Below are 23,569 nucleotides of genomic sequence, written 5' to 3'. Positions count from 1 at the left end.
CTTGGAGAACTTTGCTACAGTTACAGGACAAATTTGTACATTCCAAATATACAAGAAAATGAGAGTTGTGTGTTTTCACAGTATGATTGCTGAACTCAATGGAGAAAAAACTAACATTGTCATCATCTCTGTATTAAAGCCAGTCAAGGGTGGCAGAAGAAAAAGTTAAGAGTATAGCTCCTGTCCTGTCCTGCACCTTCTCCTTCACCCTCACTTTGCATGTGGTTAGCTGAATTGTTAAAGATGAAACTGAAAAGCAAAATGGATCCTATTCTTTTCCCTCTAACACTCCACTCAGCAACTATAGAAAGCAGAACAATTTACAATTCGTAATGGAGAAAAGTTGCGTGATAATGTGGATGACACAGCAGACTCCTAAACATGACACTGGGTCACTCAACATAAACCCCAAGTATCTGAAAACTCAATCCAGAAAAACAAAGTTAATAACAAAGCTTAAGAGAATCAGGCATCAGAATAACACACATGCAAACCAAATCTTTTCTCCTTTACAAACAGCCCCCTCGGGACTTACTTAAGCTCCTTGTCTTTATTAGCATCAGCTTTTAAAACTAGATCTCCAAACATTTGCTATGCAAAAATAACTTGTCATCCTCTGAAGATAAAACACTGCACTAAAAGCTCATGCCACTAGTTACTTGCTACGAGTTTGTAAGATCTGGCTGCTTCTCATAACCACTCAGAACAGTTTCTGTTGTTAAACACCAGCATTAATTCTTACTAACTTTTTACCCGTACCGGTGAGACACCTATATTCTCTACAAGATGCCTCCTCATTTCAATACAATTATCATTATTTTGTCTAACAAGAAACCTCCAAACCTACAAAGTAAGAACACAGCAGTCAACCACCACCACAAAGCCCACTAGGTCCCCTCTTCTGGACAGCTGTGCTTGTTCAAAGGAAAGGTTTTTCACTCATGTTTGCATAAGGTTTGTCCTAAGCAGTCGATATTACAGTGTCTCACTTCGGGCTTTAAGAGACGGCTGGAAGCAAAACACTGGGCAACAGAAAAGGAGAACATAACACGATTGTATCTCCCCTAAACCCTAAGGATCTGCCCTCATTGTTGCTAGCAAGAAAGGTAAAAGTAAACTTATACAAAAATTGCCTTTAAGGGTAAAGTATAACTCTTAGACATTATTCAGTGATAATGTACAGCAAAGCCAAGCATGATACGGAATGGAAAACCAGCAGAGGAACCACCAACTCATTCTTACTCTGTCAAAAGCTGGTGCAGCTTCTGGTAGCCCCTCTCCAAGGCCAAGCTCACGGGCGTTGCCCCCTCGTTGTTGTGGATGCTGAGAGCTCCTCTTCCACCGGGCTGCTGGAGCACCGCAGCACCCCCAGCCTCACGGCAAAATGCATCAGTGTCTCCCGAGGGATGTTCTCTGGGAAGAAAGAAGAAAACGCAATGGGAATGTGCCAGCAGCAGGTCAGGTGAATGCCATATCCCCACCTCCCAGTCACATCACGCACAACGGCTGGCACAGAGCTGACAGCCCAAAAAAGCCAAGGAACCTGCAGCACCTGGAAAGCCAAGGAACCTGCAGCACGCTGCCGGCCAACGACCAGGAGAGACCAGTACTTTAAAAAGTGAGGAACATGCCACAGTAGGACTGGAAGTGCTCAGGACCTCTCAAGGTGAGGCTGACCACAGAAGTCAACGTGAAAAAAAACCACCATAATTTCATAAACAGCCACGGCAACCACCAAGCAGCAACGCTTCTGAACAGAATCTGGCATGGTCAGGCGGGTTTTTCTAGATCAGACACAAAATCACAGAATGTCCAGGGTTGGAAGGGACCTCTAGACATCATCTAGTCCCACACCCCTGCCAGAGCAGGATCCCCCAGGGCAGCCACACAGGAATGCGTCCAGGTCGGTTTGAAATTCTCCAGAGCAGGAGACTCCACACCCTCTCTGGGCAGCCTGTGCCAGTGTCCTCACACTCACAGTGAAAAAGTTTTTTCTAATGTTTTAGATGTCCAAGCCTTCTTCTCACTAGGTTTCAAAAACAGACAAGTTTGGTTTTTTTTTATTTAAAGGCACACTGATTTGTCCCAAGGCACGAAAAATAAATCAATTACATGTGAAGCCCAAATGTACAAAAGACAATAGTTTAGCCTCTCATGTAAACAAAAAAAAGTGAGGATTTTGCTTTCTTGGTTTGATCATGCCTCAGACCAGTTTTTCTCAGCTTTCTACAGTAACTCCATCATTCTGAGGAGCTGCATTTATAAAAGTAGCAATCTCCGCTGCTGCTTTTTAGGTTTAATAACTGTGAGCTTCTAATTTGGTAAGAGTCACTCTTGAGTCTAAGCTTTCATCCCAGAAAACTATCCTCCTATTCTAAAAGCTGCAGCCCCAGAATGATGCTCTGGAAAAAACAGAAATGAGCTCCAGATGCACTGCTGAAATACGGTATTTGCAGATCAAAGCCTGTAACTTCTGTATGAAGGGCAAAGGCATTTGGGTTAAAAAAACTGTGAGAAATAAAATTTTGTTCGTTTAATTAACAAAGGATTTCAGTATTGACTGGCAGCAACAACAACAAAAAAAGCACCAACTGGGTCTCAGTAAACTGTGCCCATGAGCACACTTGGTATAATACATTTAATATAATAGCAATGACTTATTGGGTTATTAATTTGGTCATCAGCCAAACCTATAGAGCAGGTTTAAAAATGCAAGTACATTTAGTCTTTGGGATTTAATTAAGTTTTTTTTCCTCAATATGTATGCCCCAAGAGAAATCGCTCCTTCAAAGTGCTGTTGGTTTTTTGCTCACTTGCTTTTTTAAGGGACGACGTTTAAGACCTTCAGTAAAAAACAAAACAAAAATGGGCAGTTCTCTCCTGCCTGACAGACAATTTTTCCCAACTTTTTGGATCAACTCCTGAAGAACTAATCTGTATTCAAAACCAAAAGTTTTCTGGCATCATCCCTCTTCCGAGTGACTCCAAATTAGGTCTCTGGGCTAAAAACCAACCCTTCCCCCTAAACTCCTCTTGATTACTGTAAAGCAAACCCATGCTGTCCTGAATACATGAGCACGTCTGAATGGAGGTTCCAGCTGATCAGAGAGAAAGGGAGTAGCTGAGCTCACTCAGAGACAAATTCTCAGCCTGTGGGAGAGTAACGACAAGGATTTTGGTACTAAGTGCTCTGTGGAGTGTAATGCTTTAGAACTAAACAACACAAGGTAGTTAATCCATGGCTGTCACAGTCTTGGGCTTAAAACAATAATAAAATGTAACACATCATATAGACAGTCATAAAGGAAAGGCTGCTGATGAGGCTGCAATAAGGACAGTGTGTTGATATATGTGGGACTTAGAGTGAAGGCAGATGGCCAAGGTTGCACTCAATGAACCTGGACTTGCAGCATATTCCTACGTGACCTGTGCTAACACACTGGTGGGGCCAGCTAGCGTAACTCAAGCGGTACAGCTCTTCCTGCCGGCATGGAGCAAGCACAAAAGCAGGTCTGTCAGAGCAAACGACCGCTGTCCAAATAAAGAATGTGTTGCACTGGGCTGGCCCCATCTATTCTAGCACAGGATCTCCTGCTCTGACTGCTAGGCTGGAAGGAAACATCATCTTCCTACCTGAAATAGACATCCTTGCATCAAAAAAAAAAGTATAAGCATGGGTCCCTGGACCAAAATGCTTCTTCCTCCTTCACTGGAGAGTCTCACAGTTAGGCAGAAGCATCATCTACTCACCAACTCATGGCTCACTAATAAACACACGTACCAACTGCAAGTTCTGCAAGATGCAGGCACATTCATCCTGCCCCTGACCCAACTGGGTGCCCCTCTCTGCTCGTATTTCCATAAATGAAATGTCCCCTCTCAGTTGTCCCAAGTGCCCATCTGATGTTATGTGCTTGAGTTTTCAAACTTTTGCAAATCTCACCTTTTCCCCATTCTTTTAAAAGAATCTTCTTTACCATCAAATCAGTGGAGACAGTAGTTCCAGCGTTTGGATGGAGGTGTCTACAGAAGCGACTGAATTGAGCGTGGCCCTGCCCAAATGCCTCTGAGCAACGACGACGTGCACAGAGGATCTGCACAAGAGGACATGGCGTGTTGCCATCCGAGGCATATTAAACATACAAATTCACTATCCAGGCCTATTTGGAAAGATCTGCCTAAAATATAAACTGGCAAGAGGCCATCCTAACAGATGGGCACAGATGATGGCAGCAAAGAGACAAAGTACTGTACATACAACAACTGCAGGGGCCCCAGGCAACGGCTTTAGGAGGTTTTGGAGTGTGCGAAACTCGCACGGCTACAGTTAAAAGGCGTGTGCCATCTGTGGGCTGGATTAACTACTAATACATAATGAAAAATACAGCTGCTGGTGTGCGGTGCCGCTCAGAATAAGATGAGAGCTCGTCTGTGTCGAGTACGGGAGCGTTGCTGGATGAAGAGGGTAGGAAGATGGACAGATCCCTCCAGCCTTCCTACCACAGAAGGGATAAAGCTTGTAGCAGAAAATATTGAAAATTCAGTTGATGATTCTGAGGTCTTGTCACGGTGCAGAATGCCCATCCCAGGCATGGAAGAATAACAGAAGCTTCAACATGCAATAGCCAGAGCTCCTTTTCCTATCCCATATCAAGCATGAGCTCCTCATCTTAAAATGTCTGTCCTCTATCAACAAAAATCTTCTTGTAATTAGGAAACTGGGGAAATATACGACACACAATACTGGAAAGGCCAAGGTTGTTTTGTTCCTTTCTCGTTTCCTAGTAATAGGCAAGAGTTGAAACATATGATTATTGTCCCATAATGGCAGGGCACTCCAGTCCAGCTGGCAAATTGTAAGACTTTAGATATATTATTTTTCTGTATTTTTTTTGCAGCTGTGACATACGAACAGACAGTTTATCTGGGTAGCTAAGGACAAAATTTCCACAGAAGACTATCAAATGTACTTTGCTAAGAGTAAAGGATTAAGGTTTAAGGTGCTATTAGCACAAAACAAATAAGCATTGAAGGAAGAAAAAAGAAGTCTGGGCATGACAAATCTTGAGAACACACAAACTGTGCTCTAAGTAAAAAACTTTAATTTTACTCCTGATTAAATAACAAGGGGGAAAAAAATACTGTTTCCTTTTAAAAAGTCGCTCCTCATATAGAGTATCACAGAATCACAGAATGGTCAGTTTATCCTCCACGTCCTGAGACACCAAGGAAGAGACAACCATGGACTGATGACCTTTGCTGGGTTCTCACCCAAATTCTCATATACTTGGCAATTTTGAAATCCACCATAAGATCTAGCCTCAAAATTTCCTTCACCTTGCTTGTGCTGGAAACGTTCTCAGTGCTCACATCAACCCTCAAGAAACACAGGGAGCAAAATGTGGCAAGAAGCTATTGCTTAAGGCTGAGCTCCTAGAGGAAGGCTCCAGCAGACAGCAGTACCGCAGAAAGGTCAAGGCAAAGGCGCTGTGTTTGGAGTTACGAGTTCAGTTAATAAAAAGACATGTGGATAATTCTTTCTGAATTCTGTAAACAACAGATTTTTCAAAGCACACCAAAAGATCTCCACGTTCCCATTCTCACTAATATCAAAGGGAACAGAAACTTTCTCATGCCAAGGATTTCTCAGCCGCAGACTGAACGGTACATCTGAGTCCTGAGCAGCACATTTTGGACACCTGCTGACCAAGAATTCTTTCCTGCATCCCATTTTCCACTGCACACAGTATTAAATTTAGGTAAGGAAAAGATTTTCTACACCTTATTCAAGGAGTATTGCTGAACAGACCACTCTGCACTGTTGACACAGAGAAGACCATGTTCATCTATGCCATGCAATCCTTTATCAGAGGGCAGAGAAGAAGGTGAGCAGCAGACTGGAAAGGACGTGAAACCCAATGAAAAGAATCCCTTCAACTATTACACTGCAAGGGTTCAACGAGAAACTACAAGAAGAGGGCAGCAGATGAACAGATTAAAGCCTTTTATCTGAAAAACATCATCAGCTACATATCTTTAACATCCTCCCATGGAAAAAAAACGCTAGTTGCTAACAGTCACATTTCTTTCTATTTCTGATGGCTTTTTCAAGTTTTTTCAGGTTTTTTGTTGTTTTCTTTAAAAATAAGGTGCTTTTATTGTTTACATTCTCTCTTCAGCCATCCTCCCTTTCTGTAAAAATACCCAAATTAATGACCTCAAATCGCGGCGACACCCATTGCGCCATACACTGAGATCATGCCAGTTTTGTACATGAAGTTATTAAACTCATCACCCAAATCCATTCAAATAATTTCAAACCACAGCAATACATTTTCCTCTCTACCCACCTCCTGCCTGCCGAGCTCAGAGGGTTTCACTTCTCAAGCAGTACTTACTGCACGCAGATGTTTATTCCGCAGCATTTCTGGGAAGCTGTACATACTCAGGATGTCAGGAACTGTTCCCCAAGTTAAGGAGCTGTTAAGTGTTTTATCTAATGAGAGGGTCTCCTGGTTATCTGCCCATAATCATGGCTGACTATCTCAAAGCTCATCAAAGGGACTGCTTCTCCTTAAGCTCTCTGGAATGGCTCCCTGGCTCCCTATCGTGGTCGATCACCCCAACCCTCTGCCAACCAACGTCAACCAGCTCCTGGAATAATCATCTTGGAAAGATCACAACGCTGAATTTGTAATCACAGGCCTGGGTTTCGCTGCTTACTTCTAATGAGTAAAATGAAAAGACTCTGTTTCCTCAAAGGTTTTGTCAGCATATTATTTAAAAGGAATTTTGAAAGTGATCTGTTCAGTACTGATAGTTAACTCAAGGATTAAGCTCTCTAAGCTTCTCATACCTGAGCCTCGGATCCTCCCTAATATTTTTTCTGCCTTTTTTCCCCCCACTGCAAAACAAACAAGCCGTAATTATTACTCATACCTCCAGATGCTCTGTTCTGGTTTTCTAGTTAGCTTATTTTCCCTTCAGCCATTTAAAACAGAAAATCACAATCCTATATCTACATTGTGAGCGTCCTCAGAATACATCTTGACTTCTAGATACAAAGCCTAACAATCTGTTCCATTTAAACAGCCACCTTTAAACACCACTGAGAACAGCAAATAACCCTCCTTTTGACAGCAGTAACAACTATGTTCCTTAGAAAGTTACAGTGCACTTTGTAATAATGAAGATGGACATGATTATATGGCACCTGAAAGTAACACCGTGCTTGGAACACCATGGTAACAGGAGTAACCCATAATGACGGATATTCTGAAATTGTGGACACCATTTGCGTTCGCACAGACAAACAGCTAATTAAGAGCAAGGCTGAAGAATCGCCTCCTGCAGAGGGACAGCGTACGGCCAGGAAAAGAGCGCTGCCCTCGGCACACGGCCGCCCCGGCACAGAAGTGACAAAGGCTGCAGCTGTGCAGGTAGAAGGTCAGGACACGCTCGCCCAGGGGGGTTCAGACACGCTCCTGACCTGCAACCCAAATCCCTCCCCGACACGCACCCGAGCCCTGGCCCCAACACACAAGGACACCCTGCTCAGCCGGAGCAGGACTGCAGCACCGTGCCTGGTACCGCTTCCTCCGACTCATAGAATCGTAGAAACATCGAGGTTGGAAAGGACATTAAGATCATCCAACCTCCAGCCCTACACCACCCTAACACTAAAGCATCTCCTGAAGTGCCACATCCAACCATTTGTTAAACACGCCCAGGGATGGTGACTCCACCACCTCCCTCAGCAACCCATTCCAGTGCTTCACTGCCCTTTCAGTGAAAAAGTTTTTCCTAATATCCAACCTAAACTTCCCCTGGCACAACGTGAACCCACTCCCTCTTGTCCTATTGCTATTCCCTAGGGAGAAGAGGCCAACACTCGTCTCACTGCAGTAGCCTTTCAGGTAGCTGTAGAGAGTGATAAGGTCTCCCCTCAGCCTCCTCTTCTCCAGGCTGAACAGCCCCAGCTCCCTCAGCCTCTCTTCACAAGACTTACCCTTGGCTCCTTCGGCCTCGGCACGTGCCGGGCTTTCCTTCACTATCCAGTTCATCTAACCAAGTCGCTGAGTATCCTCTGCCTGCCTCGGCAAGTGAGCTTGGAGCCCAGAGGACCCCTAAAGTCAGGACACTTAGAAGCTCCCATCTCCAGTTTTGCTAACATGGCACCAAGTGGGATCTGGAAGATATTTCATTCTCCCCAAGTACCATTAGCCAGGACTTCTGAAAAATATTTTTTTTCTGTGAGTAAACAGATACTTAGAGCAAGTCTTCCTGGGGTTCTTTAAGCTAAGGATGAAAAGCCCCCTTTGGTCTTTAGGAGGCTGCACCTCAAGTGTCCTGCACAACTGGTGGGTTAAGGGAGAAAGAGAAAAATAAGAGATGGAGAGCAGGAAGGTAACGTGTAAGTCAGATGCACAACATCCTAAGAATAAACTACACAGCAAAAAACACAGTCATCACTACTGGAAAAGGGACCAAAGCACCACAGGTCCCTTCTCTGCTTTCCAGTCAGTTCCATGGGTGTTGGCTGACTGTGCTACTTATCTACAGGAACAGAATGTAGATCAAAATACTCCGAGACCTAAGCATACCTTTTGAGAGTAGCTGACATGAGGAAAAGCTTGAGAGAGTAGCTTTTACGTTTATGTCTACATTAAGGGAGAAAATACTCCACAGATAAATCGTTTCCTTCATACTTTATTAAAGTCAAATCAGGATCAAGCCAGAAGGGCAAAGAATTAGAAATAAGAAATTTGGGCAAGTGTATCACCTTTCCACAGAAAAGAAAGCAGGAAAAACCGTAAGATGAGACCACTGATAAATCATTTAAGAGAGAGAATTCTGTTTTCTGAATTCACTTCTCCCATCAGGGATTCATCATCATTCCTAATAATGTCCAGCTACTGTCCTCCACCCCAGTGGTCTGGCCTGGGTAGCACACTCCACACCGCTCGCTGCGGAACAAGAAGCTCCTCATCAAAGCCCCAATCCTACAAAAACATAGTCTGGCGTTAAATTTGGCACAAAGCGTTCATTCAAAGCTTGCTGAGGTACAAAGGAATCCACTTCTTCACCCAAAATCCACTGAAAAAGAGCTAAGAACTTGTGATCGCAAACAATTTCAGTCTTTCATACTGCACAAGAATTATATAAATTAATAAATATTTGGTTCTGAGCAAGTTAACCAAATCCTCAAAATAATATTCCTCTGGAAATTAGATTAATCAACGCATTTAATCTTTGGACAGTTTCTTTCTAAGCAAATAAAACCTTTTGCTGTTCCAGGCCAATTTAAAAAAAAAAGAAGTAAATAATGCTGCAAATGAACATAATGCGGTTTTGAAAATGCCCTGATGACAATACAGGAAGAAATGTACATTTTATTCCTAATTTGTTTTAATGAAAACAGTGTCCAAAGAGATAACAAAAGAACAAATGTAAAGACCACCTGTGAAAGAGATTACCAGGATTACTGAAGCTGAACAAAATTCTCCATCAAATTGTAACAGCTAACTTACATAGGTTACATACAGATAAATATATTAACAAACGGCACTGGAATGTCTGCAAATGTCCTCCAGCAGTTTTAAATAATCCTGGAGGTATTTCTAACCTGCAACTGAAAGGACATGCTTTCAACAATTTGGTTCTATGACTGTACCGTACCTTTAATCCTGAGCAAGGGCAAACTCTTAAAAGAACGAAGATCTTGCTCTGATAACCAAAACACACGCAAACAGACAATTCTCACAGTAATCCCCCACTGCTCCATACTAAAAAGATAAACCTATTAATGTGTTAGAAAAGAGGGGGGTATCATAGAATCATGCAACAACATAAAGAGAAACAAGGGGTGAATGTGAACCTCTGAAGATCATTTTAACGCTGTGCCCACCAGCCCGCAGTTACCCAGGAGCACACGGGGTGTTACGTGCCTCCTCCTCCTCAGTGTGCGGACCTTAACCTCACACTTTCATAGAATCATAGAACCACAGAATGGCCTAGGCTGGAAGGGACCTTAGAGATCACCTAGTCCAACCTCCCTGTCATGGGCAGGGACGCCTCTCAACTAGATCAGGCTACTCAAGGCTCCGTCCAACCTGGCCTTGAACACCTCCAGGGAGGGGGCAGCCACAACATCTCTGGGCAATTTATTCCAAAGTCTTGCCACCCTCGTACTGAAGAATTTCTTCCTAAGATCTAATCTAAATCTATTCTCCTTCAACTTAAACCCATTTCCCCTTGTCCTATCGCTGGACACTCTTGTAAAAAGTCCCTCCCCAGCCTTCCTGTAGGTTCCCTTCAGGTACTGGAAGGCAGCTATTAGGTCCTCCCAAAGTCTTCTCTTTCCCAGACTGAACAATCCCAGCTCCCACAGCCTGTCCTCGTAGCAGAGGGGCTCCAGCCCAAACCTCCTGACACGAGAGATCAGTTCAACAGCCCCAGCAGACGGAGCCGGGTGTTGTTTCCCCACCCTCTGCAGTGGGAGATTGCAATGAACTCCCTGCCCTCTGCTCAAAGACCGGTCAGGGTTGGGCGCAAGGCAAAAGTCACAGAGAGCCACCCACCCTCAGAAAACGTTGTGCTTGACGGCAGATCTTCTACCCAGCTTCTGCCTGCAGAAAGGCTATTAGTTCCCAACTGTTTTTGTAGAAGTAAGACTCCTACTCCGGTCCTTAGAAAAATCAACTGTGAAATGTGTTTGACAGCAACAGCCATCTCAGAGGAGCAGTTCCCCATGAAGCTGCAGCACTCGGGGAGCTGGCTCAGGCTCCCGGTTCGCTCCTGCCTTCAGAGGTTTTGCTAAACAGCAGCGTTTTGTTTCCAACCCACAAGAGCCCATAGAGACATGCCAGCTTAGAGGCAGCACTAAAAAATCTTTCAAGAAGGGATCTGACATTTTCTTTTGTTCTCATTTCTATAGTATTTTCTCCTTCGGGAAGGTTATTTGAAGTATCTGGTGCTGACATTTAGCAAAATGTGAAATATGAATTGGAATAGCTGTTCATAGGTAGTGACGCAGCGCAGGACAGCGTGTCCCACGGAGGGGCACTGGCCAGGGCACACGATATTATTCAAATGCTCCCACAGCTTCAATCTTCGCTGTACTTTCCTCTCTCCCACACACAAATTAACCCACAAGCACCAGCACAGGGGTGCTACGGTTTACCACAGGGTTTTTTTCTAATCTAGTGTTCCATCATAAATCAGGGGCATCTCTTCCATCTCACTCTAGCAAAGCAGAGCTTTGTGACCAAAAGCATGCTTACACATGCAGATCTTTCCTGTCACAATCACAAAAATTTCCCCAAATTCGCTATGTATAATTATCTCACTAGAAAAAATTACCAGATAAATCTGCCCCTAGCAAAAAAGTTGATTAGATGATGAAAGACAGACCAAGACTCAATAAACTGCCTTTTTTAGTTACTTATGAAAGGACTCACGGCAAGGGAACATACTTTATAGCACTAATACTCTCAGGTGAAAGTTGCATTTAGTGCCGTTATACTTACTTACCCGCCCGTCTACAAAAACCTCCCCACAAGACCCCAAAACGCTCAGCGGTACAGAGCCCAGCCCTGCAGAGCTCCTCCTCCTCACTGCCGATGCGACGGATGCTCTGCAGGACCACGAGCCCTCAGAGCCCCACACAACCACAGCTGCCAGGCACACAAGCACACGCTGAGCAAATCAATGCAAATCTTACGGCTCGATTTCCCTACGCGCTGACTGCCCGAAGAACAGTGAAAGTTAAAAAGAAAAACGGATCTCTGCCCTCCTGCAAAATCAGCAACAATTCAGAGCTTCAGTTTTTGTTAAGATCACTTTAACTATATTTTTAATCACTTAAACCAGAAGTGTCTGTGTTATCACAACTATTTAAATGCAGAAACATCAGTGTCTTCCACATGAAAACAATACCGAGCGTTTTTCTCCTCGTAAACACAAGACAGCATCTGAACTTCCATCCAGAAACCATTAAATATGATCAAATCTATCCAGAAACCATTAAATATGATCAAATCTTTCAATGTCTGCTAACAGTGCTTCAGTTGCCTGTCTGCATACGCACGTTTACAAACGCAGTCAGCAAGTTGGTGAAAAATAAAACAGGAAAATCTCCTGCAGAAACCCTGTTGTGCCGAGCAAGCCACATCCCATTCCTACTCAAGTCTTCACGCCACTGCATCTTATAAAAGGTAACAGATGCCTCAGAGCTACATTCCTGAAGTGAAACTATTTGCCAAAATACCCAGAAAATTTACAGCAAGGATTTGTAAACACCGGAACTAGCCGCCCAGTCCCTCAAATGCCTTCTCAAACTCCTCCATGACACAAAAAATTCAGAACTCAAAAGACCTGGACATGCCACAGCATCCCAAACACCTCAGGACTTCTGCTTCAGCCACCACCAGAGACTTTGGGGTTTATTTAGAAGCCTTTGCTGCTGTGGTTAAGGGTCTGGCTCTCCCACTTGCACCTTCTTTCATTTGCAAAGTTGTCCAGGCTTATTTTGGGCAACTCCCGTATTCACCCAGTCGGTATGCAACCCAGGACATGATACAAATCCTCAGGGGAAGAGCCCCAACTTCTCCAAGAAAAATAAGATTTCTTTTACATTTTACAATCACTTGGCACCTGTGCTATAAGAGCAATATTTACCAAAAGCACCAAATTCGTGCCACAAGGATAATATTTCTAGGAGCATCAGACTTCCTACACATAGGTTGCTTTCAGGAAATCTCAGAAGCGTGATGCTGGTAAGACATACCATTGTATACACCCAAAAACCCCACCCTTCTGGGTATATGTTAAAATACTGACCATTTACAACAGCTTATAGATATAAGGAGAGGCACACTGGTGCACATGACATCTCAGAGCACAGAGGGCAACTCAGCTTTGGAAAGGCTGAAGTTCCCAAAGCAGGGAATCCCTTCTCCCATGCTTTTTACACCTCTCTCCCAACCCCCGAGTCTCACACGTGCCCTAGAAGTCCTCACCGGTCAGGGACTGGTCCGCTCCCAGCACGTTCCATTCTGCCGGCAGTTTCAGGTGTCGAAACGCCAAAGCCACCTTCTCATCCAAAAAGTCCACATCCGCAGCAGGCGGCCTCGACCGGTCCAAGAACCGCGTGAAATTCAGTGCCTGCTGGTTGCCAGCGCAGGTGGCCAGAAACTGGGCGGCATCGTAGGCTTCATCTTGGACAAACTGGAAACTCTCTTCTGCCACAACCAGAACAGGACGACCTTCTCTAGAGGCACAAAGTGCCACCTTCACTGTCTCGCAGCAGTCATGGCCTGCAAAATAAAACCAAGGGAAATGGTAAAGCGAACAATCAAATGTGCTGAAGAAACACAACTGAACAACTGCTTTGACACTTAAGAGTCTCTACAGTAAATATGGTAAAAATAAGTTAGGGAGAAACACAGCTCTAAATTAAAGACCATCTTGGGAATTTATATATATCAGGGATAAGCACTTTTTATAGACTTTAAAATAAAAAGATAGGTAATTCTTCTCTGTTTGGTACAATATAAACCAAGAAATATAAGCCACTCTCATCTGACCAGTTTAATAAGTAAACTCAAGAGCATCAAGTAATTCAAGTGAAGATCTTGCTAACGTACCCATGGAAATCACAGTCCAAACAGCCAGATTATATGGTCAAGCTTTTCTTTCCCAGCTCCACAGGACTCCAGTAACTCACCAGAAAACAGAACCCAAGTGCTGCAAAACTGTGTGCTCCAAGTGCTGTCACAACACTTGGCTTGTACACAAAACACTGCAATTTCACCTAAACCAAAGCTCTAAAAAGCAGCACTTGCTGTGAGCGCACCACCTGCCCAGGCACGCCCTGCGCGGGTGCTCAGACCTCACTGCTGCACCTGCCCTTTGGCATTTGGGCTCACACAACACAACTAAGCTGCTTCTGCTAAATAAAAACATGGAAATGGCCACTTTCTGTATTTACAAAGCAAAAAAGTTGGAAGTTTGAAAACTTTTAAGTTTATTTATTTATTTAGGGCAAGGGAGATAGGGGGCAAGGGCGCCCCGGCCTCGCGGCAATTTCATTGACTTGGAAACTTGAAATAAATAAATAATTAAACAAAGCCCACGACACCTTTTTTGACACTTTAAAAGGCAAAATATATTCTGTGTCCAGCGAGATCAGCACTTTTAATTGTCAGATATGTTCTTTCAATAATGAGGTTTGTGTTTCAAGTTCACCGTGCGGCACAGTTTCTTGTCCCAGTCTCCGACTGACGTCATGGCTGTTTTTGCCAGAACAGCATGGACCCTGCACTAATTACTGGAAAAGCTTCTTTTTGCCCATGACCTCAGCATACTATTACATTCATGAAACCCTGCTTAATTAAATACAAAATGACGATTTATTTTTAAAGGCTTGAAAATTCAATTTAAGCCCTATTTGTGGTCAGTGGGAAAGTTTCCTCCTTGTGTCGGGGCCCTTTGCTGTTGATTTGCCTGACAAAAGGAAAAATATGTCTCTAATCTTCATGGTCTTTTAGCCAACCCTTCAAATCTGTTCTGAGGCTTCTGGCATGTATACAGATTTTGTCTGCTGAAAGAGGCGATCCTGAAGTTAATTGAAAGGTCAAAACTGCTATTAGGACACTGCGGGTAGCACCAAAATTGTCAGAGACAAGGCTGCGCGGCTTCCTAAGGAGAGAAAAGTGCAGCTGGAGAGGTATCAAAGCCAAACGCAGAAGGGGAGGAAAACACACACGGATGTTTCTGCAACTGTTCAATGCAACCAGGAGGTTCTAAAGCTGAAAGACGAGAAAACGATTTTACTCCCAGCACCAGTCGTCTATTAGCACAAAGATGATATCTAAGCTGAAGGAAAATACTTACTAGTATTTGAAGTTATAAAAAAGAGTAAGGGTAGAAAGACCTACTTCTACCATTCTTGGAAATGTTGCACCAATAGGATGGGCAGGGAACTCTGCAGTCCCGATTGAGCTCATTCACAAACTCCACTCAGCCTCACAGTGGAAGCCTCAGATGTTGAAAGGGGGGATGACAGAACTTCAAGGAATTTGCTTTTAATGCAGTTCAGAACCGTACACCCCTTATTTTTGTTTATAGCCTCCGCAGAAACAGCAAGCTATATGCAAGCTGTAAATCAGGCCATGCTATCCTATGGGAGCTGACTCAAGTGCTGCAAACTTGGCTCTCCCTAATGCCAAGCAGTGGAAGTTTGCTAGAATGCAGAGATTTTAAAAAAAAATATTAAAAAATAAAAGATTCCTTAATAGCACAAAAAAATCCTATTTTTTTTTAAAGAAGTATTTTCTGTCTATTCCCATAAGAATCCCATCTGCAAAATAACCTAGAATACAGCTACTCTGCCAGAAAGCCAGCAGACTTTCAGGATTGAAGCGGAAGACAAACAGGAGCCACGAGCAGCTACAGAGAAACACTTCGGGACAGTCACTTTCTTTTCATGAAGCCAAACAACTCTTCTGCGAGACAGCAAAAACTCCTTTGTCATGGTAACAACTACAGAAACCTCAGTCAGGACACGTGGTCATAGAATCAGAATAGTTTGAGCTGAAAAAAACCTTAAAGACCATCCGGTTCTTGGCACCTCCCCTGTCATGGCCAGGGACACCTCTCACTAGACCAGTGAGGCTCAAAACCTCATCCAGGCTGGCCTTGAACACTTTCAGGGATGAAGCATCCACAACCTCCCTGCGAGACCTGCTCCTGGTCTCCTCAAGCTTGTACATCATGGATGTACACAAAGCTCCCTTGGATGGAGCATGTGTTAAACATCAGCTCCAAAATTACACAAAGCTGCACGATTGCTCAATGCAATGCAAGAGATGACAAAAAGGCCACGTCCTGATCTGCAGCCAGTGATGGTTCTCTTGAAACTCCCCCAGATATCCAACGCTGCCTTGAAAGGGAGGTGATGGAGCTGCCGATCCATTTGCATCTAACAGGATCAAACAAGCATCGTGCTAAACCCTGGGGAATGTTCTTCGAAAGGGCAATCGCTGGCAATGCTTTGATGTTCTCCTCATCTAAGAAGATGTCAGACTCCGGGAGGCGGTAAGAATCTGGGACAGGTTCTGACTTTTGGCAAACAGTTCAAACAAAAGAGAAGCCAGTAAGTAACAAGCATGGCCAATACTACAAAGATTGCTCAAGAGGTCTCTGCCCCCCTGCTTTGAAACTGCTACAGGAACGATGTAAGCAAACATGTCCCCAGCACACGAACCTTCTGAAGGAACCATCAACGGGGCAACGCTTCTCTCCACATCAAAGACTGTTGCTTCCTTTGCCTAGGCTAATATCTGAACTTCAATAGCCCTTTTCCCAGAGCATTAGCAAAAGTGAGCTAAGCTTTCTGGCACTCTCAGGAGATAAGTGGTTATCATCTGTAAAACAAGTCCAAATCTGTTTTTACGAGGTTAAGTAACTTGTCCAAGATCACAAAGAGCTCCGGGCAGCAGCAGAACAGACACTGTTCCTCTCTTCGCTGCTCTGGCTGGCAGGCAGCAGGGCTTTCTCCTAACACGGGTTACGCACCAAATCACGCACTTTGTAAGTATCAGGGCGTTCAACTGCTGCAACTCCCTCGCACACCTACCCCTGAAATGGAACAGAAAAACATCTGACTCACTAAGAAGGTGAAAAAAAAAACCACCTGGGTGTGTCAGGAAGAGTGATGAGTGTATTTATAGCCTATTTATCAGGACTTGAATTTTGATAGGCTGCAAACACAATAAAACTGAATAAATCACACAGATGAGAGCACTCACAGAAGGGAAGAGAAATCTTTGTGCTTTACAATATAATCAGGTTTGCAAAGCCACTCAGCAACCCTCCTGACCATCTTCAGTCTTCTGCAGAAGTCAGGCCTTTCGGCCAAAATAGCAAACAAAAGCAAAGGATGAAACACAGAACGTTGTCACACTGGTGTCATCTAGCAGTATCCCAGTTTGAATTTTAACTCTTCTGACAAACATGTATTTCTGCCTTGCTGACCATGTCAGGCCAAACAGAATAACTTCCTGTGTATGGCCAAGCTTGTCTTCTTCATGCCTCTTTCTTTTTTTCTTTTTTTTTTTGGCCATGGTCCAAAATTAGGTCATTCATACGTTTGCTTAACTGTGAAAAAGGCCAAACAACCCACTGCATTTTACCCCATTTCTCCTTGTACTCCTCAGTTACTTTAAACTGAGCTTGGAAATAATTCACTACTTGGAGTGGTTTTGAGAGATGCCACCATACTCCAGGAAAAATATAGAAATTATAAAACTATTTCAGTCTATGCAGAGATGGGCACAGTGACTCCTTCTGTTCTGATAAAGTGAATTCCTCATCTTAAACGCTTTAAAAATTATTTTAAATGAGACAATACCTCTTGAATGAAAGAATACCTTACTGGACCACTTGACGAAGCTTGCTTTGGGAAAGTCAGAAGAGCAAAAAAGAGAACACGAGACTGTGGTCTCTCTGTGCTTATCCTTGAAGAGATGAGCCGCATCAGCGCTCTCCCCTCTACACAGTAACAATGCAAAATAACGAGCAGGAGAAAAGGTGGAGATTTCTGAGCTGTAAGTCATTAGCAGACAAATTAACGTACGGCCTTAGACCTGTCGGTCTAATTGGTACCTGTGGCTTTGATCTGGGCTGTGGTTAAAAGGGCAGCAGCAACACTCCTCCAACTTTTTTCTCACTAAACAAGGCGCACACAAAGATAAAACACCCCTAAACCAGAGCTTTACTAAAACATGATTTCATTTCCTACTCCTCTAAGAGTGGAAATCCTGTCCAAACCTCCTATTTTCAGAATTCACATTTGAGCTATCAAACAATGGGCCTCCAGCCCGGGCGGCTATTTAAAGCCCTGCTGGAAGCACTTGTTTGGGTTTGCCTGGTAGGTGACTAAGGACTCCAGCGTTAACTGCATCCTCTGAGGTGGGTTGAAAGAGGTCTTATAAAGAGATTTAAGCAGGACAGGGAAGGCAGACAACACAGGTGGTGAATCTCATGCAGTATCTTGGATTTGCCCAGTGGCTCACAGACAGGGAAGCCAAGGAATTGTCCAGACCAAAAAAAAAAAAAAAGGCTGCTTCTTCGGAAATCCTGAATTCTGATTCTGAAAATCAGAGCCCGTATCTGAAGCGTGTCTGTGTGAATTGCACACTTATTGTATTCGCTCTTGCAACACAGGAAATCTTATGAAATGCATAGGCAGAGCACCAGCAACAGGCAGGAGCCTTTGGCTTTCCTTTTAAACTCTTAACTATTAATAGGGACAGCATGGTCAGATTTGTTTAAAGGCTCTTTATACTGCCCCAGAAATATATAGAAGGCTCCACAACATTTCAATATAGATTCAATCACTTTTTCCTGTGACTGATGTCATCTAGAACTGGCATCATTTCCTTTTAATTACACTGCCTAGAGCAATTAAGTACACCCAAAGAGGATGGGTTGCAAAAAGTCTTCTTGGCTACACTGTTTCATTCTATTTTAGGGGTCTTTTTGTTTCATAATTAAGAGTATTTTCAAATCCACAACTGGTATTGCCAAGTGGTCATTTATTATGCAACTTGTTTACCCTTTTGGTCTACCAGTACAAAGACTGTAATTCATGAAATAGAGCTTTTTCTATGAAAATTTGTTTCTGAGGGGAAAACAGTCTGTGGTAGAAGAGAATAAAGCATGAACATATGTAAAGGATTTCACAGTTTAAAAAAAAATAAATCTATTTTCAAGCTAACTGAAATTAATTTTAGTCTATCCTTTTAACTAGAAGGAAGAAAGTAAGAAGCCCTGAGAATTATGGAACTAAGAGCAAAAGCACTGAACCTGCTTCTCCACCTTAGTTCAAGCACAGAGAGAAAACTCACAGTGAGTCAACACATTTGGAGTAAAGGGGAGTGTTTTAGCCCTGTGGAAACTGCTGGCAACCACCTACCAGCAGCCAGACAGGCTCTTGGGCCCTTTTTCTGTCTCTAGTTTTGCTCTTCTTCCCCTCTGAAACCCACACTAGAACCCTGCACCTTTTGACATCGACCAACAAGAGGGCAGTGATGTAGGTGTTAACAGTTCAAGGGCTCAGAGTGGCACAACATGTTTTAACAGCACACACAACGTAATTATGTTTGACCAAATTACCTTATTGTTTGAGACGGGGTATTTCTTACCCTCCACTTACTCGATTAGGAGATGCAGCAGCTCTGGATTTAGAGTACTGGACTGCCTCTCCCTGTTTGTAATTTCACTTCAAATTTCCTCCACTGAGCCATTCTGCATCTCCCACACGCTGCGTACCGGTCTTGAAACCCAAAGCCAATTTTGTTCCTAGTAATACAGTCGTTATCGTGGCAGCACCCAAAGTCACACCAGATGCTCCGCACACACAGTCGAGCTCCCAGCACATCAGCTTGCTTTATGAGCTGTCTCCCGCAAGAAAGTTCTCCCAAATCTGCCCAAGAGCTTCCCAGTGCTGAGATGCCTCCACTGCCCATGACAAGCTGTGGTTAGGGCTTTTGACTCCTGTGGACAGGGATGAGGTAATTGCTATTGCTGGTTTGTTGGCCGGATCATGATTTAAGGCTTTTTATTATAAGTTATTTTCCAGTGAGGAAAAAGCTGCTCTAGCCGCAGAGGCAGGCAATGAGGCTGCTGACTTGCAATGAACTTTCACTTCCTTGCTTTAACACAGATTTTCTACACCACCACGTGCCCCCTGCTCGGCCATTCAGTGCCTCAGTTGCCCTCCCCACTCAGCAGAGATGGGGGGGAAAAAAATATGTTAAAGATTTTGACAGTCTCAGTCACTACAAGAAGCGCTTGCTAAAAATCTCCCTTTATGACCGACAGTAAGTAGGACAAGCGCCCATGATGTAAGTGGACACATTCATCCCTGACAGTAAAATTTCAGCAGCAACAACAGTTTAGCCATAGCAGTTTATCATCTCTGCATCCCTCCCTTACCTTTGGTATTTTATTAATATCCAAACTCCAGCAGCCAAGCTCTTGCAGCTAACGATAACCAAACCAGCAAAGAGTTATTGGAAGCACACAAAGCATCATCCGCCGCCTAATTCTTGTACCTCAGTCGTTTAATTTGATACCTCAAGTTACGACAGACCAGCTCAGATGAGAATCTGTTTCTTACAAGGGGAAATTATTTTCCTTGATTTAAACACAGTGAACAGCGAGGCAGGAAAAGCACCCCATCCCACCTTCCAGAGCAAGTGCAGAAATATAGTATTTTATCATTTGAGTGACTGCTAAATCTACATTTAGCCACATCTCCAGGTAAAAAAAAGTTGCTCTCGTAAATCCACAATCAGAAGTCCTTTCTTTTATTATGTGCAGAAATAAAAGCTTACATTTAAAGAGTACTATCAGCTATAAATATTCAGTGTTTGATGAGCAAGACAGCATAAGAAAGAGGCAGATTGCTCCAGTAATCATATAAAATGCAGCAGTCACTTGACTCTGCAGTTGTAAGCTTTTTTTAGGTAAAGTCTTTCAGGATATAGAGAATTTTCACACACAATGTGAATTTAGAAGGCATTCTGACAGCTTTTCCATTCCATTTTCTTTAATTTCTCATCTAAATCCACTTTGTGTCATTGAGATTTTTTTTTTTACTGTGATTTCCTTTGAAAGCTTTGCTAAAACATTCTACTTAATTTTGGCAGCAAATGTAATCAAATCATTTCTCTTTCTTTTTTTTTACACCTCCCCACAACACCAAAACTTCTGATGAAGTCAGGAAAATATAAAATCTAGCTTTGTTTTCACATTAGCTTTAACAGAATCATGGTTAACCCTTTCACCCCAGCCTCTCGTGGATTTCATCTGAAGGCTCCTGGGGACCTTATGAAACTCTGAGGAGTTGGGATGAGGACGAGAGAAGAGCCTCCAAGCCCAGAAGAGAAGCAGAAGAGGTTCAAGGCAGGCAGGCAGAAAGGCTCAGCGTACTCCAGTCAATCAGCCCTTCTTCCATCCACCTGAGCCCTCCCCGAGGAGCTGCTGTGCTCCCAGGGACGTGCAGCACTTCTAGCATCGCAGGGATAAATAAAAGATGCTCAAAGCTAGAAGTAAAGGATGAGATATTGGCTAAAAAACGTTTGCAAGAGTTTCTTTGCAGAGCACTTGTGAAGTGCCCTGGCCTGGATGTTTGAACAAGGGCTGGTCTCCCACACAGTGTCTCTTGTTCATGGCTAATCCTGCAGCGAGGTCAAATAACGCTCTGAGTCACCATCTCCAAGGCAACTGACTGAATATACAGCATAAACACAAGATTATGGATTCGCTGTTGGGTTCAGGAAGGAGGAGGAGGATGAGGAAGAGCCGGGTGGAAATAAGTCATGCTCTTGTTGAAATCAGAGTAGTCAGTGCCGAAGCAATACTGGACAAACACATCAGTGTCAGCAGAGGGTACAATTTATTTTTTTTTTTCCCCATTTTGTTTCTCCTCAGCACCTGCTTCACCAGTAACATGTTTTTTTTTGTCTCAGGTGGTTTCTCCGAAATAAGGTACGAGCACAGAAGAGGGTGATACCCAAATGGCTGGCTTACATCTGAGATGTCACTGCTTCCCTTGAACCGTGGCCCTGGACAGCACAAGCCCATTAAAACTTTGTTTGATACAAGCTGTATTTTGGAACAGCACTCATCCCTATCTATCATCCCACACCATAAGATCACCACTCGATCACCACTCTAGTGGGTCACCAAAAAAAAAACAAAGAAAAATTGACAGCACCTCTCTCCTTTCCTTTTGAATCGCGAACGGAGTCAGACTCCCCAATACCAGTGCCAAAACAAGCCCCAGGGAGCGTTCCCCACGGACCGTGACGTGGGGACCGGCAGGACAGGCAGAGCCCAGAACGTCACCCCTTGTACCACCAGGCAGTCACCGCCCCAGTCCCATCCACCGCTGCTTCGAGGACATTGGGGTGATCAGAAAGCATCACTCCTGTCCGGAAATCCCAGCGTGTCGCTTCCCGCAGGGGCTGAAGGGGAATACTGGAGCTTTTCAGTTCCTTTCTTGGCGAAGCAGCCACGGTCCCAAGGGGGAGGTGAGGTCATTGTGAGCGGGGCTGGCAGAGCCCTGCACCCGCCACACAAAAGCAGGGAAGGAGTCACCCCCTCTTCTCCCTCCGCCAGGAGAAAACAGGCACTAATCTAATTGATCGCACGGGGCTCCAGTCAGCAGCAGCTGTAAAAAGACTTCTTTTCCCAAGCCAGCTGAACAACCCAAACAGTACAAAAAGAGGAGCAAATGAAAAAACAAAATACAGTGGCCAACTTTCAGCCACTCACTCCCACGAGGAAAAACTCCTTAGCCCAAATTTTACTTCGTGTGCACCTCTCATAAAACAATACATAGGAGATAAATAAAAAGGCAAACGCAGAAATAAACTCCATCGCTTAAGCTGTACTGTGTCCAGTGAAAATGTCAAGCGTTTTTCTCACACTAGTATCAGCGTGCTGCATAGCAACAAGTCAGAATGAAAGGTTAATGGTAAGGACCGCAGTCTGGAACACGCTCATTCCCACGGTCCTGAAGTCACCAAAGGAAAATGCTGCATCGATTTGTTTTGTTAATGGCATGAAGACTTAAAAGAGAGTGGTGGGTTTCCATGTGAAAACCCACCCTGTGTGAACCGGCTGTGCTGGAGGGATGGCACTAAGCACCACACACTGCCTGCCACTGCAAGAGTTTCAGAAACTCTGCGCTGGCTCCAGTCAGCAAGGCAGGATTTAGGGGAAAAGGGTTGTATTTCACCAGAGCTACAGCAATGAACCTGGCTGAGTAAAGCAGATCCTAAGCACAGCAAGGACTTACCAGGCTGTACACCATTCAGACCAGAGCATCTCTAACCTGGCAAACGTGTCATCCATCACCTTGCTTGCATTTAAAAGCTTTTTACTATGTGTAAATGTAACTGTGGATCTTCTACAATAGAATCCCACAGCTACACATTAAATAATTGCCATCTCAGTCATACAACTCTAGCAAAAGCGAGAGATTTTTAGAAGGCAAAAGCAGTCATCCAAACGCATTCTAGTCTCTACAAATAAGAAAAAAGAAAACCAATGAAACAGCATTACATTTAAGTCCACTTGACTTAACTAAATTTCATAGACTGATAAAATGATACGTAAAGAAAGGCAGATGTTTACCAGGAGAAATTGTCTCCAGACTCCCAGGATTAATCTTTCTCGTGCTTGTGCAGTGTTGGACAGTTGATCCAGTGAAGACCAAGTAAAAAACTACATCATCTTCAACTTTATCTTCCTCAGTCAGCTGCACTGTAATAACAGAGTCGCCCTAGGAAAAAGGACAATGAAAAAAAAGTTAGGTTTACATTTGCAAGAACTGCATCGTATAAAATAAATATTCTCTACCTACAAGGCTCCTGCTCCCTGTTCACTTACTCCTTTCACACGACTCAGAACCCATCCTAATTTTCAGATAGGCAAGTTATCCTTAGCGTGCCTCTTAGCATCATGGCCAGCTGAACAGCTAGAAAATATGTGG

The 23,569-nt window shown here is 43.8% G+C and overlaps 1 protein-coding gene across 1 annotated transcript; it reads right to left on the bottom strand.

The window, feature by feature from the left end:
* Positions 1-1,238: 1,238 nt before the first annotated feature.
* Positions 1,239-23,359, bottom strand: LOC104275336 (A-kinase anchor protein 13-like; the record flags this gene model as incomplete). Its single annotated transcript, XM_009871262.1, is given in 4 exon segments — positions 1,239-1,360; positions 1,363-1,413; positions 13,020-13,316; positions 23,212-23,359. Coding segments are annotated over 4 exon segments (618 nt in total), but the record flags the coding sequence as incomplete, so codon positions are not given.
* Positions 23,360-23,569: the final 210 nt, after the last annotated feature.

This window comes from Apaloderma vittatum, unplaced genomic scaffold (assembly GCF_000703405.1).
Source record: "Apaloderma vittatum isolate BGI_N311 unplaced genomic scaffold, ASM70340v1 scaffold5826, whole genome shotgun sequence".
NCBI classification, from domain to species: domain Eukaryota; kingdom Metazoa; phylum Chordata; class Aves; order Trogoniformes; family Trogonidae; genus Apaloderma; species Apaloderma vittatum.
Note: the sequence above shows the minus strand (reverse complement) of the source record. Positions and strands in the feature narration are given on the sequence as shown.